Source organism: Acartia tonsa, chromosome 10 (genome assembly GCF_053477335.1).
Source record: "Acartia tonsa isolate MP-2025a chromosome 10, ASM5347733v1, whole genome shotgun sequence".
Classification (NCBI taxonomy): Eukaryota; Metazoa; Arthropoda; class Copepoda; order Calanoida; family Acartiidae; genus Acartia; species Acartia tonsa.
Genome location: NC_137269.1, coordinates 30,076,420 through 30,092,441, shown reverse-complemented (window position 1 = coordinate 30,092,441; position 16,022 = coordinate 30,076,420). Strand labels below are relative to the sequence as shown.

Here is a 16,022-nt window from a genome sequence, read left to right as displayed (position 1 = left end):
TCTGTGGAAATAAGCCATTTTTGTTGTCATATAACATCCATAAATAGTCCTCTTTCAACTATATTTTTATGATGAGTGTATTAACATTGTAAGATTATTTTTTATTGATGCAAATTAGGTATTATTTTAAATTGTAAGGAATTAGAAAAGCTTTTATAATACTTTGAAAGTGTAAGATTTATTTAAATTTGCAACCCAATTAGTTTATAATGAATAAATATTAGAAGCCACCACCCTTATTTATAAATGTGCCCTCATCCGTTATTATTTGACATTTGAAACCAAAATCAGCCAAATGACGGCCACTATATATTTAACTTTATTAATTATCACTAGCTGATACGTCCCTAGAGACCTCTAGAGGCACTTGAGGGAAGGGGGGGGGGGGATTTGAACCCCCACTTTAAATTTTGGTTTTGATAAGAACAATATTTCAATTTTTGAGAGATGTCATTTTATTCTATGGGCGATTTCTCATGGGATTGTGGTGCTAACCTTTCCCAAAATATAGCTATAAATTTTCCCAGGTTCAGCGGTTAACGAGATTCTACGGACATAGATTCCTTTACTTTCAATAAGGATGTCATTAATAACTATAAAAATATATGTACATGCCCAAAATTTAAAAAATCTGCAGCAACAAAAACAAGGATGACAACATTTAAATTAGCGAAGGACAAAATATAATACAGGCAGGTTATCTTTCTGATTAGTGTCTATATAAAGCCCCTCTTCCCATAAATGTTGAAAATACCCCTCCCTTGAAGCTGAGGTTTTGTATCCCATCCTTATGTGCGGACATCCTTAGGTGCGGAGGATTTCTTCTATAATTTTTTCAAAATATTTTTTAGGTATGGACAAATGGAAGAAGTGAGTTAAAGATTAGATGTTCAGTTATCATAAAACAAAGAATATGCTAATAATCATAATAAAAAAGTCACAAATCTTTATCAAAAATCAGTGGCGTGCGAAGCACTTTGTCTAGGGGGGGGGCATTTTGAAGATTTTGTAAAATTTTGCCCCCCCCTAAATCAAAGTGCCCCGGGGGGGCACTTTGCTTTAGGGGGGGGCATTTTGATTATATATACTAATTTCAATTAAGGGCGTTTTAAGGGGTGGGATTATTTGATTATGGGCCTCCTAGTCCTTATCCCTTCTTCCCCATCCCTTCCCCCATCCCTATTTCCCATTTATATCCCCCACCTCTTCCCCCCCCCCCATCTCTTCTCCCCCATCCCTTCTCCCCACCCTGCAATGACCGAAGGGAAGGGAGCTAGAAAGCATCTTCGAAAAAATAGTACAGAAGATAAATTAACCTTTCCCCCCCCCCCCCTCCACCACAAAACATTTTTAATAAGTGGAAGGGGATGTTATAAAATCTCAGCAGGAAGGATGAATAACCCCATTAAAAAAAATTGGGGGGGGGGGAGGGGATAAAAACACTCATTTTGGAAATAATTTACCAAAAATTAACCTAATACCTAAGAAAAAATGATTTTAAATATTTCTTTATTGTATGACAACAAGGATGACAACATCTTTAAGTAGCAAAGCACAAAAATCATTAATAAGAATACAGACAAGTAGATTTAAAGAGCAGCTGTTGAAATAAATATATATTTTAGGTAGAAAAAGTCACAAATCCTTTTTCCTGTATGTTGTGTGATGACAGTCAAAGTAAATGACATACTGGATGCTCAAAACAGCAAAAAAAAATTTTTTTTTAATATTATAATCCACAAAAAATTTATCGTACCATAAAAACCAAAAATATAATGAACTATGTAAAAAATAAAAAAAAAATTACTTGTCCTTTCATTGTGATAAAAAGCAGAAACCATTTAGAAGGTCGCGAAGCGCAAATTTTTTTCTTCAAATATGCAGGGAGGGAGGGGTTTTTGGGCTATTTATTACACTAGTCCCCAATATTTCATAGCAGAAACCATTTGGAAGGGCGCAAAGCGCAAATTTTTTTCTTCAAAAATGCAGGGAGGGAGGGGTTTTTGGGCTATTTATTACACTAGTCCCCAATATTTCATAGCAGAAACCATTTGGAAGGGCGCGAAGCGCAAATTTTTTTCTTCAAAAATGCAGGGAGGGAGGGGTTTTTGGGCTATTTATTACACTAGACCCCAATATTTCATAGCAGAAACCATTTGGAAAGGCGCGAAGCGCAAATTTTTTTCTTCAAATATGCAGGGAGGGAGGGGTTTTTGGGCTATTTATTACACTTGTCCCCAATATTTCATAGCAAAAACCATTTGGAAGGGCGCGAAGCGCAAATTTTTTTCTTTAAATATGCAGGGATGGAGGGGTTTTTGGGCTATTTATTACACTAGTCCCCAATATTTCATAGAAGAAACCATTTGGAAGGGCGCGAAGCGCAAATTTTTTTCTTCAAATATGCAGGGAGGGAGGGGTTTTTGGGCTATTTATTACACTTGTCCCCAATATTTCATATAAAAATTTCTTATTCGTTGGCTCAACAACTTTGGGGACTTTAATGGAATTTTGATTGGTTGGTTAATTAAGTCGAGTTTCCATACATTTCATCCAATAATTGTAATATAAATAAGGGGTAATTTTTTGTATCATCATTGGGGATGTACAAAATTTCTTTGGTAAAAAGTTTATATTATACAAAATAAAATACTTCCTATAACCTGGTTTGTTATGTTCAGTGAAAAAAGGTTATAACCTAACTGTCTGGTTGGCGCGAAGCGCCAAAATTTTTTTTTTGGAGTATTTCTTTATCTTTTTTTTGGAAACTGGGATAGTTTTGCTTTTTGTAGGGTAGGGGGCAAAAAGGGGCATTTTTGTTGACCAGGGGGGGGCAAAATGGGGCATTTTTTAACATTTAGGGGGGGGCAGGGGGGGCGGTTGCTAGGGGGGGGGGCAGGGGGGGGCGTTTTGGTCGCTAGGGGGGGGGGGGGGGCGATTGCCCCAAATGCCCCCTTCGGTTCGCACGCCACTGAAAAATATTTTACTAATTTACATAAGGATAACTAAGACGGACCTGGCATAATTAGCTTTCTTCTGACATAAAACAGATCTTTAAATATGATTATTATCCTTTTAAAATACTTTTTTTTCATAAATTTATATTTACAAAAAAATCGCTAAACCTATCAATCTAATATGAGTTTTTTGAAAATTATAATAAATCCAACGTTGTTCTGATTTAGGATAAATTCTTAAAAATCTGTTCAGGGCCTCTGTAGGGAATTGTCAAAAATTTTTCTGTATATTTTTTCCCTTTTACTTGTATGTCCTATATTCTATAATAAAATGGGAGAAAGTGTGGGGGTTATTTAAATAAGTAAGAATTTGTCCAGAAGCCTTGAGGGAGAAGCAGACAGATAAATTATGAAAAGGGGAGACAAAGAATAGAGAAAGGGGAGGTAGAGAAACTCAGCTGTAAATATGACAGGGTATCAAACTTTAAATTTTTTATTTTTATTTTTGCTAAACTGGCCATGTATAGATTGATTAAAAATTTATGTTACATTATTAAACTTTGTATTTGAAATATATTAGGTAATAGAAATGTTGAGAAGTTATTTATATGCATAAAAATGATAAAAAATAAAAAACGTGTACAAAAAATTGTTAACCTGTTTATAGAGAAGAGAGGGCCCACTCATAGGTGTTGTGTGTGTGTATATTTACAATATGGCCGCTCCACACATACAATAAACTATTTCTGCGTTTTAACATGAGTAACTCTACCGATAAAGTCTAATTATTTAAATTATTGTGAAGTACTCAGTTCGATTCCCATTTGTGTTAATTTTTTATAGTATTAGAGTGATAAAATAGGTGACCGAAAATTATTTGATGAATGTCACGTCTTAAACTTTAAAACGGAATATAAGTTTGTCGGAAAATTTATTTTCCGTTTTAAACTAAACTAGTGGCTATGCCCTCAACATCTATGGGTTTTTAATTGAATTTGGAAGGAACGGAAAAAAATAGCACAAAACATTACCCGGATCTATGTGGAAATTTTCTATAGAAAGTGATCGGTGTTAATTAAGTGACACAATAACCGTAAAGAGTTAAACCTAAACCCTTATTTCTTTTAATACATTAGAATAATCTGTGTTATGTCTTACTTAATCAATAAAAAGACTTAGAAAAGTTTTGCCGCTAGTTCGTATTTATATTGTCGAAATATGTTTTATTACACTGCAGTTTTGTCAAGTATAATGCGCGCACTGTGGGATGAGCATTCTGCAAAATACACAAAATCTCCGATTTCAACTCCGACCCATCACGGAAGAGCGCATTTTTTACGAAAAATAGGGCTTTTTAAATCTTATTTTTAAGTGATTTATGTAAATATTTTAGAACTTTTTTTCCCGAATATCTACTTTTAATTATTTGAATTTAATATAAATGCTTTAAAAAAAAATAATTTTTGAGCACAAATAAACAAAATTACCCCTGAAAAATTACCAATAACGGCGCTAAAATATCTGTTTATTACTTGCCTTGCAAATACAATAGAGATATAAAAAAAGATGTTTGGGATAAAGAAATTCTTCATGAACATTTAAAAAAAAAAAAATTTCAAATCGGTCAACTCTAAGTCCACTGGATTTTACTGGAACTAATGTTCACTTTTTTAGCCTAAATTTCGTAAAAAACGGTTTTTCTTCGACTTTCTGTTATCAAATTAAAAAATTTTTTAAAATATTCTGAAGCTACTGATAATGGAGATTTAAATAATCTAATTATTATTTATCTATCTTAAAGCATGTAGGAGTTATGATCATTTTTATTTTACTGCCCCAAAATTTTAGCCTACATTAGTTACAAAGCTGCGCGCAGTGATATAAAATCGAAAATTTAACAATTTTTGCGATTAAAAGCTTAAAAACCACTTTTTTGTCAACGTTGAAGAATTTTATACATAATATTTGATTTTGCTAAACAATTAACAAGTATTCGTGTATAAATTACTTGATTTAGAAATTTTCCGTAAATTTCTGCGAAAAGTTATCATTTTTAGCATAAATTTTGTTAAATAGTGTTTTTTTTCGACTTTTTGCTTAGTAAATAAAAAAAATAAAAAAAGGTTTTTCTAAAACTACTGTTAATAGGGAATTAAATGATTCAAATATTTTTGATCTATCTTAAAATTTGGAGGAGTTATGATGATTTTTATTTCTCTACCCCTAATTTTCAACCTACAGTGACGACAAAGCTGCAGTGATTAATAAATTAATCCATGTATTTTATTTGTTCTGTAAATTTTAACTAATATAGGCTTACTCGGTTTTGATCCTTAAATCAAAACGAAATTAGGAAGGTTTTAAAGTCAAATTTGTACTATGACTACGAGATGGTTGCATTTAAAGCCCTCTCTTTCGTTCTCAAAATAAAAAAGTTAACTTGTTTTAGATTTCATCATACATCTAAATGTACTAAACATTCTAATTTACAAACTGAATATTGTATAATTATTTTGTTTAATTTCATTTCAGACAGACAGAAAACAATGACGGTGAAGTGAAAACCAGCTTTAGTTAAAAACAAACTCTTAAAATCTGTCTCAAACTACCCAGTTATTATTATAAACCTTAAATCTTAGAAACTTTACCCATAAATCCTTTATTAATATTCGTCAGAAACTTATTTGGACTTAAAGGCAAGGTGCGCTTAATGGTAAATGAAAATTTGATGTTAGCATTTATTAAGTCAATTTTGATTGTGTAATATCAATCAATCAGATATCTTAAAATCAGATGTTTTATCGAGTGGTAAGGGGTTACCAATACATATTTCTTTTTAAATTATAGATCAATCAGTCCTTTGGTTTTCTTAGTTTGATTGACACACAAATTCAAACAATTTTCTTACATTAAACGCATCCTAATATTCAGACATAACTGTGAAGCTTATTCCTGTTATTTAAAATTGTTCACCTTTTCATCTTTAACTTTGATTTAATTAACTGCCTGTATTTCAAGATTCTTTTTATATGAAGGTTAGTTTTTGTTTTATCTCTTAAATAATATTAATCAACAAATAGGCATAATGTAATACATTTTAATACGGCTTGCTTTAGAAGTAAGATTCCACTGTAACTAACAACGGAATTAATTTTAAAAAATAATATTCATTAATTCAGCTAACTTTGAGGGACAGTCTTAGTAAATACTACATAAACCCCCCAAACACAGCTCAGATTTCGTAATATTTTTTCTTTTTAATTTATTTGTTGGCTAAACCTGAAAAGATTCAGATAAATCTTTCAAGATTAGCCTGCTCTACACATCAGCTCACTTCTCGTTGTCTGTTTATTCCAGCGTTTAAACTTTCTATTCAATATGTGATATGATATATGAAGAGGAAACAAATAAGATATCTAATTTTTTCGTATGAAGATTTATATAACTATAGAGGATCTACTCCAATGCCTCATATAATTCGTGAGTCTCTTCTACCATTCTTGATTTCTTTTTGGTTTTATTTGTATGTTTATCTACTTATGAATGTTGTTATCTTTTTTGAATCATTATTATTTTTTTTAGAAAATTGCTATGGAGTAATGAGGTCAAACTCTAGCCCACGACTATCCTTCCCTGTTTTGTGTGTACAGTTATGTTCATTTCTGCTGGATCTTCAGGTACAGTCGTGTTCTTGTTTTTGTTTTACATTCTCATGCATAGAGAAGGGGTACAACAAAAGTTGAAATAATTTGTTTAAATGGGATTTATCCAATCACAGACCTACCGTCGGGAATTGATTTATTTGGGTGTAAGTTATTCTTTTCTTTCATTAAGTAAAACCCTTCCTGCAAAATTCCATTAAAATAAATTTTTTTAAAAACTTTCTCGAGATTTCAATAATTTACATTAGTATAAAATAAAATTCATATAAAAACATGTGACATAAGACTTATTAATATGACGCATATTTTAATAAGTAAAGCTATTCTGTAATTATTGACTAATATATAAGTTAGAAAGGTACAATTGGGCCTTTTTAAGCATGATAGACCTGCTTGATCGTTATGAAACATAGTATTAGTCAGATTTGGATTAAAGTTTTATTTTGGTCACAATATTTAGAGCTTAGCAACTTTACAATTTATAATCACATGATATGATACATTCTCCTTATAACCTCGCCATGATCCATCACTAGAAATTGATTTGTTAATCTTGACGCTTAGCTCCTTGTGGATGTAGTCATCCTTTATTTTCCTACTGTTTTATAAAGTAATCTCTAATTCTGAACTGACAATAGACATGTTAGTAATATTTGTTGGATTCATGTTTTAGTTTTCTAAATAAGAACTTTTCTAATGTTATTTTTTAATATTTCGTTTTTTGTTGATATTGAGATACTTAAAATAATGTCCATAGGAATTACGTGGATTTTTGTTTACTAATATTGTAAGCAAAATCTTTTTTATACCTATAAAATAAATTATTCGTATCAAAAGGTTTAACATATTCAAATTGTCGAAAGAAGTAAAAATATCAAGTCTATTGTTTAAATCCTTTAATAATACATGCATTAAGTTATTTTATATACCATTTTTCTTATCTTAACATAGTAAGGCTTCATACACTTCTTTGTATTAAAAAAAGATAGATAGATTTTTAACTTCTTTTTTTTAGAAGATCTTAATTTCTATTAATTTGATTCGTTGGGGTTCGTTTTTAGTGTTGAAAAAAAGTTTAAAAATAGGTTTAGTGGTTTTAAAACTTTGTGGCGGAAGAAGGGGGTTACCAACCCTAAAGCCAAATGAAACTCAAATTATTGTAATTGTAAAGAGAACCCAATGAAACAAATAAAACATCTTATAGCAAGCAAAATCGGTTATAAAAAGATTTTGTTTTGATAAAAATATCATTATCTTTGACATTTTTTGCGCCGTTTTTTTTAATAAAATTTAGCACTGACTAGGTAGGTACTTTACTTAAATATTTTTGTTGTTGAAATTCTTGCTTGTTAATTATTATTCAACATATTTCTAGTGAAATATTGTTAAACCTATTAAGTTTTTTTATTGACCCTATGCTGCTGGGATATATCAGAAGAATATACATTTGAAAGATTTAATTGAACATCTTAAACACTCGTGAATAAATCCAAAAAAAAAGGAAATCTCAGTGTTCTAATCTTATGTACTTAATATTATCTTTATCACTCACATTTCCTAAAATCACGCATAAAAACATAGACAGAGTTATTTTGTGTTGTTTAAAAGGATAATCTATAATACAGGGTGATTCCATATTCAGGGGTATATATTCTGCACAAGATTGATTTTTTTCCCCGGCTTCAAATTTTTATTTGGAGCCAATCAATCAATCAATCAAACCCTTCCCACATATTCTTTTAGTTTTTTTCACCATTGAGTGGAGAAAAATGGAAAAAAATGCTTTCAGTGCTCTTAATTTTTACATTCCCCTCCCCTCAGCCGGGTCAATTTTCCCTGTGGACCATATTACTTTAGATTAATGAACACACGAGGACAATCTAATCTTAAAGTATTGTAGAGAAAAAATAATCTAATAAGGAACGGACTCACGAACAGGCCCTAGTTCTAGAGTAGCTGCGATTTTTAATTATCTTGTAGGACTATTGTAAGAAGTTGTATTATTCAAAATTAATCAAAAACACATAAATAATGTTTAAAGAAAATCACCCTGTATTAATTTAAACTCAGACATTTCACACACACACAAATATACAGACGCACAAAAAGTTAGAAATTTTTAGATTTTTCTATCTTGTATAAATTCATTTGAATCATATATATATTCATTTATATATGATGTAAATGTAGCCTTAGATTTTCAGCGATTTATTCGATTTAAATTATTCTATGTAAGGTTGAAAGCAGTTTTCTTTAATACATTACATGGCATTATAATAAATAAGTAAACTTTGGAATGTTATTAAAATTTCTAAACCAAAAAGAATTATAAACCCTGAACCACTTCATTATGCAATCTACATTTTTCTGGATATTTTGTCTACGGTAATCCATAAGTTTACAGCTTAAGAGTACATTGTTTCTATTTGTTAAAGCAACACGTATGATAAAAGAAAAAGACTCTGTTTAGAGTAAAATGCTCATATTTCAATCAAAATCTTTATTTGTGTTTTTTTTACCGATCCACTTCATTATGCAAATCAAAAGAAAATCAATAGGAAAACGTTTGTTTTGCCCTTTTCTCCACTTTTATAAATTAATTCTGATAAAATAACAATTTTTTAAGGGATTTATGCATTAATTATAATGAAAAACAGTTTAAGGTAGATTTTAATGATTTTTCTAAATAAGAAATAATTGAAAAAAAGAAATTCTATCCCTATCACTTTAGAGGACAGCTGCCGACCCCCAATCTTATGGATGAAGCTAAATACATGTTAAAAATAAAAATTAGCCTGAAAAGTATACAAAAATGTTTTTTGATGTGTTAAAAACTCCATTTTAAAATCTTGATTTTGAGGATGATGGCCTTTAAGATGCTCTTAATGGTGGTGATGGTGAGCTAAATGTTATCAAAGTGCATGCCCATGATGAAAACTTATATATTGAACTATGGTCCAATTTTTGTAGTCATAGCAACCTCCAGCCAAGCAATATTAAAAACGAAAAAATTGCAATTTTAATTACTAAAATTCATAAAGTAAATAATGTAGTTTTTAGATAATGGTTATATTTCATATCGAGAGGCTCCACTGGAGGCTGCTATGACTACAAAAAATGGTACATAGGTTAATAGACAAGTTGTTATAATGGTCATGTACTTAGATAACATTTAGCTCACCTTCACCACCAGTAAGAGCATCTTAAAGGCTATCAACCTCAAAATCAAGATTTTAAAATGGACTTTTTTTAACACATCAAAAAATATTTTTTATACTTTTCAGGGTAATTTTTATCTTTAACATGTATTTAGCTTCATCCATAAGACTGGGGGTCGGTAGCTGTCCTCTAAAGTGATAGGGATATAATTTCTTTTTTTCAATTATTTCTTATTTAGAAAAATCATTAAAATCTACCTTAAACTGTTTTTCATTATAATTAATGCATAAATCCCTTAAAAAATTGTTATTTTATCAGAATCATTTTTTAAAAGTGGAGAAAAGTGCAAAACAAACGTTTTCCCATTGATTTTCTTTAGATTTGCATAATGAAGTGGATCGGTAAAAAATACAAAAATATAGATTTTGATTGAAATATAATCATTTTACTTTAAAAAGAATCTTTTTCTTTTATCATACGTGTTGCTTTAACAAATAGAAACAATGTACTGTAAAGCTGTACACTTATGGACTACCGTAGAAAAAATATCCAGGAAAATGTAGATTGCATAATGAAGTGGTTCTGGGTTTATATGAATTTCTTACGTAATTTTTGATATAAGTATTACCTTCCATATCTCCTTCTGTTTGATTTTCTTTTAAAATTACTGTAAAATACCTATACTCTTTTCTCAAACGGTTAAATCTGCGTTGCATAATTTCGAATCTGAAACCTCGGTCTCTTTGATTCAATTCTTAGATAACTTGATAGTGTATAAACATTTCAAATAAAAATTTTACATTCTATATAACAATTAAGCTATATGTTTTATACTTATCAAGAGATCTAAAAAGGGTAGATTAAGTATTGAATGTTATTATTTGTAGTGGAGCTTTTTTTTGTTCCTTTTAAGAGTCGAGTTAAGACATTCAGTATAGGATACACTTATATTACCTATTACCTTAATTATTTACTCTAAAAGCCTGACGTTTTATTTTTCTTTTTATCCAAAAATAGCTTTGCTACCTATGGACACAATTGCCTTGTTGCTGTGCTCCTATGAGCAATGCAATTTTCTTGTGATTCGCAGATTGTATAAGCAAGGATAAATCGCACCAATCAATGTCTAATAAAATGCAGGGATTAAGGGTTGAGAAAATTCTCACAAAATTCTTGAATGTAAATACACCTTTGATTGCTTGTAAAATTAAGAAGCATATTAGTTTTGGAGTGTAGAATAATTTATTTGTCATTGTCTCTTCCCTTTCTGAATAAAATGGCACTATCAAAGTGCATCTTTGTACATATTGTTTAAGAACATATGTTAAATAGTAATTTAAAGTTGAAAATATAGATTTAAAAATAAAAACAGATCAATGACAAAATGACAGATGTCCTACTTAAATACACATTGAAAAGACCAAAATTACATACCTTTTCATTTTTCATTTTACATTTTCAAAACATTTCTCAATTTAATCCTAAAACATAGTTATTTTTTTTGATAAATTGACTGACTGATAAAGTTTTGTGGTAGCGTGGCTGCGCTTGTTGCAAACGATGTGTGTTGACCTGCATAGAAAAGCATCCTAGCCTCTGTTCTAACAGGGATATAAAGAATTTGAATAATATTTTATATTTGGAAATATTATAGGGCTAAAATAAAGATTTTTTTGGTAGTTTCAATTTTATACATAGTATTATCTTTTGTCGAATTAAAATTGTTTTGAAGGTGGTTGAGGTTAAGCTGGGATGGTTCTGCGATGTCAAAGCTACCCTAGCCTATGTAGATTAGTTCAAAACCTTTTCTGTATCTCGATAATAATCTGATAAGGAGAACCTAATCGGCCCAGTGCAGTGGTTACCGAGACTTCAAAGTAGACCGACAAACATGGATTTCCTAACTATTGTGTATAAGGATTTTTGTTTCCCTTACTCCTTGGGGTTACTATTGACTATGCAGGGACGCATCTCCCTTTTTTTTCTGTCCTGTGTCCGGTATTTCGGGTCTGCATTTCTTAGTTCATACAAAACTTTTAAAGATAAGAACAATTAGGTCCAAATGTAGCGTAGCAATGACAACAATCAATAGGTATAAATGTTGTGCGTCAATGAAGCATCAAACATTTTCGTATATCAAGGAAGGGAGGGAACATTAGGTTGTTTATTACACTAGTCATCAAGGTTTTATAATAACATTTTCTTGTTAGTTGGCTTCAACTTTAGATATTTTTATTAAATTATGATTGATTGTTTCAACAATTAATTTTAATCTACAAAAGGAGTAATTTTGTGTATCATCATTGGGAATTTAGATTTTCGGCGATTGTCTTATTCCCTTAGATCCCTAAGTAGTTTACATTAAGAGTGAATAAATTGTCAAGCTACTTTTTTTATTTGTGTTATTTTGAAAACACCCTAGTGCACTATTTCTGAAGATAAATTAGCCAAGACCCGAAGATTTTTTATTGTCACCCTAAAAATATTGATTACTTTTTGGGGTTAACTTATTTTTAGATGAAAGTAAAGATAATTTAGAGGATAGTTAGCGCAGCAACATCAAATAAATGAAAAAATTTAAAGCCGCACAGGAATGATATATTTATTGTACTATATTATCACTATTTGCTTCGAAATTAGCTTCTTTGAGGGTCATATAATAGGTTTGAAACTCTTCTAGACAAATATATAGCTTCTTTGTAAAGCACAGCCAATTATGACCAGCAATTTTCGAGATATTTAGCTTCATACAAAATAATAGAATTTATTGAAGTTTTGCACGGATATCAAAATAAAAAAATATTTGATTAATTTCGGTTTTGTTAACCCTTAGAGCTGAAGACCCAGTCAATAAAAATGCTGGAAAATAAATGAATGTTACAAAAGAGTTGAATTTTTTTTTGTTAAGAATGTTGCTATAGGCTAATATTCACTTGATACTTAAAAATAAAGCCAAACAAAGACATTTATTTTAAACGCACAAACAAAACGTTAGTGGTGCAACCACATTATTTTTATTTAAAAAGAAGAAATAAGTGAAATGCAGAAATAAAGAGTAAAGACTAAATGGAACATAAAATCACAGGAATTGTGAATGAATCACTGAAAATGATATTCTTATTTGAAGTTTTAAAAACATCTGTTTATGAATTTGTATGAAATTTATTTTAATGAAACAATAGACGGTCAAAGTGACTCTTAGAGTAGGGTCTTGAGAAAAGTTGAGATACACAAACACATATGCCCATATTAACATATTTTCACTAAGACATACACATACACACTCACACACACACACACACAAACACAGAAATGTGGGTGGGGCACCCATTCTGCCCGGAAGTGTATCGCATATAACCTCGCCAGGGGTATAGGGATAGAACAGTACCATGCTCACTAACTTTCCCTTCCTATTCTATATCTTTCAAAACTGTCACATATTGGGGGTGTAATTTTATTTTAGCTCCACTATCCTCCCCCTCCCTGATATATATATCATGTACACAATGTATATATTAAAAATTAGAATAGTGACTTATTTACTTTAAATAATATTGCATGTTAAGTATTAAGAAACTTATTAAGTTATTGTCCAGTAGTTGATTAAAAAGAGGCTGAAGGGGTGTTTTAGAGTTTTCGTAATTCATGGCATATCTTTAGGGTATTTCAAAGATATGCTTTATTACGAGGTCTCGACAAAATCCATCTCTCTTTTCCTTTTAACAAGAATTGAAAAAAAACATATCCCTATTCTGATAGAAATGGGGAACTCAAAAAGGGGAAATTTGAGAAGGATATAGGAAAAGAAAATATTTTACATGGGTAGATTTTTAGATAATATACAGAATGAACCCAGGGAGGGAGAGGACATTGAGCTGTTTTTTACACTTGTCCCTAAAGTCTTATAATAACGTTTTTTTTATTCGTTGGCTTAACACCTTTGGGGACTTTTGTTGAATTTTAATTGGTTAGTTCATAAAGTTGAGTGTCCAAATTTTTCAACCACTAATTTTAATGTACAGAAGGGGTATTTTTTTAATGATCATTGGGAATAAACATACATTTTTCGACCATTGTCTCATCCCCTAAAATCCCTGGAATGAACCTAAAAGTGAGAGAGACAAAAAATTGAAATTCCACCAAGATTACATGATTTTCTGATATTCTTTCTTGTTCTTTTATACTCTTTCATAACATGGCCATTTTATTAGTAGCGCAGCTACATAATGTTTATGTATATAGTTCTGTCAATTACGGCAGAATATCAAAATATTAATATTAAATAAATTCATAAACCTTTAATTTTGCTAAATCTAGAATTAACCTTCAAACAAGATTTTAAAACGATAGAACTAATATTTTGTACCTACGTGAAATTAGAAGAAATTATTAGAAATGTTAATTGAAGTAAAATATTTGAGGTGAATTTATTTAAATGGAACCTGAAGTCACTAAGACGCATAAATCCTTAAGTTCTACCTAAATAGTTAGACCTCAAAACAGCTAATAATTTACTCCTTTGATTGAATAGTATTTATTTGACAAGGCTTAATTAAGGTTGCAAAAAGTTTATATGAAGTTTAAACAGTATTTTTTTTTGTTTTAGTGGAATAATAAAGAAGTTTTGAAAATGAAAGTAATTTTTTTTGATTATTAATCCCTTTATTTTTTTCAGTCTAAAATTTTTCAAGTAGTCAATGAAAAGTACTGACGGCATGATGACGGACGGACAAACCCTAATCATATTATGACTAAAACACTGAAACTATGAGGGTGAAATATAAACCTTTTGTTCTTGCAGTTTTTAAGATATTCGAATGCACAACAACACACATACAATATAACCTCCAACTACTTTAGAAACTACATTAATTTTTTGAAAATTTTGCTGTTTTGATTGTATACTCTAATAAGCTTTTGTCATAGGGAAAGTAAAGAATAGGTCTGTAAGTGCATGGAGTACGCGGGAGGGTATAGGAACAGTTTGGGGGGTGCAATTTTTCTTTAGGGAGTGGCCAGCCCGGGGGGGAGGGGGGGGGGTGTAAGTGATTTCCCAAGAATAATAGCCACTCTTAGGACAAACTTTAAATATATTTTAGTAAATTTATTTATTATTATTATTATTCGAATTATCAAAATAAATTGGTGCTTCTCAGAAATAGCTTTTTGCGATCTGACATTAGATAACAAGAATTTATATGCTTTTAGTAGCGCAGCTAATCTATAAATAGGGTATGTCCGTAACTATTACATTCTTTTAAGAATATAATTTTCATATTTTTTGGCGAATTTAGCTTACTTTTTGATTAATTTGTGTATTTTTTTTATCGCTGCGCTACTTCTGGACATAACTGTCCTGGTCATTATTTTGTAGTGCCATGTTTAAAAACTATTATGCATAGAACAAATGTGTCTCGAAGCTAATTCTATAAGAAGAAAGCAATGTTTTTATTTTAGTTTTCTCTTGCACTAGTCAGTGATTATATTTTACATTGCATATTATAAAAATTAAAGTCACAACGAGGACAACTATGTCCATTAAAAGCTATCAAGTAACAATGTAGCATCTTTTTCCCATTTTGAAATTGATAATTGCAACATTTTATTTATAAAAATCTGCTTATAAACTAGCAAATCGTCGTTTTGGTGTAGGGTTAGAGTTTACAATGAACGGCGTTATTCTAGAAACTTAAAAAATCTTAGCAATTTGTATTAATGTTTTGGGATACTAAAACTAGAAATATTGAAATGCCTTGGTCTATAAACCGGGCCAATCAACTATATTTTTTTTTAAAAAGCAGACTTTTCTTCTAAAATCCTTAAAATAAAATTATAATGAATTAAGTTTTCTTATCTCTTTATATTTAAATCAGTTTTATAACGCAGCAAATTGTTTGAACACATAAAAATTATCTTTTCTTTGTCCTAAGTGATGCATTATCTGTATATGCTATATAACCCTTACACATATTTTTACTTTATGACAATTTAACAATAGAATAGGATAGTACAATTTAATAAATACCCCCTTTCTTATTTCATTTCCGGCTTTTCCTATCTTGAATGTAATTAGCTTATTATTGCTGCGCTATTTAAATACTAACTAAGTTTGCAATATTTCATGATAACATATTTGCTCAATAATCGTTCTAAACATGTATTTCTACTTAAATAAATAAAATTCTTAATCTTTTGTTTAATCAGTTTACAGAAAAACACATCATTGTTAAAATTAAATATGTAA

At 30.2% G+C, this 16,022-nt stretch overlaps 1 protein-coding gene across 1 annotated transcript in view; it reads left to right on the top strand.

The window, feature by feature from the left end:
* The first annotated feature begins 5,492 nt into the window (after nucleotides 1–5,492).
* The window catches only part of Hipk (Homeodomain interacting protein kinase), a 38,410-nt gene continuing 27,880 nt past the window's right edge, over nucleotides 5,493–16,022 (top strand). The window contains exons 1-3 of the mRNA XM_080175421.1: nucleotides 5,493–5,653; nucleotides 5,889–5,992; nucleotides 6,540–6,634. Of these exons, the coding sequence (XP_080031547.1) occupies nucleotides 6,610–6,634 (25 nt within the window). The 5' untranslated portion in view covers nucleotides 5,493–5,653; nucleotides 5,889–5,992; nucleotides 6,540–6,609. The remainder of the gene's footprint in view (nucleotides 5,654–5,888; nucleotides 5,993–6,539; nucleotides 6,635–16,022) is intronic.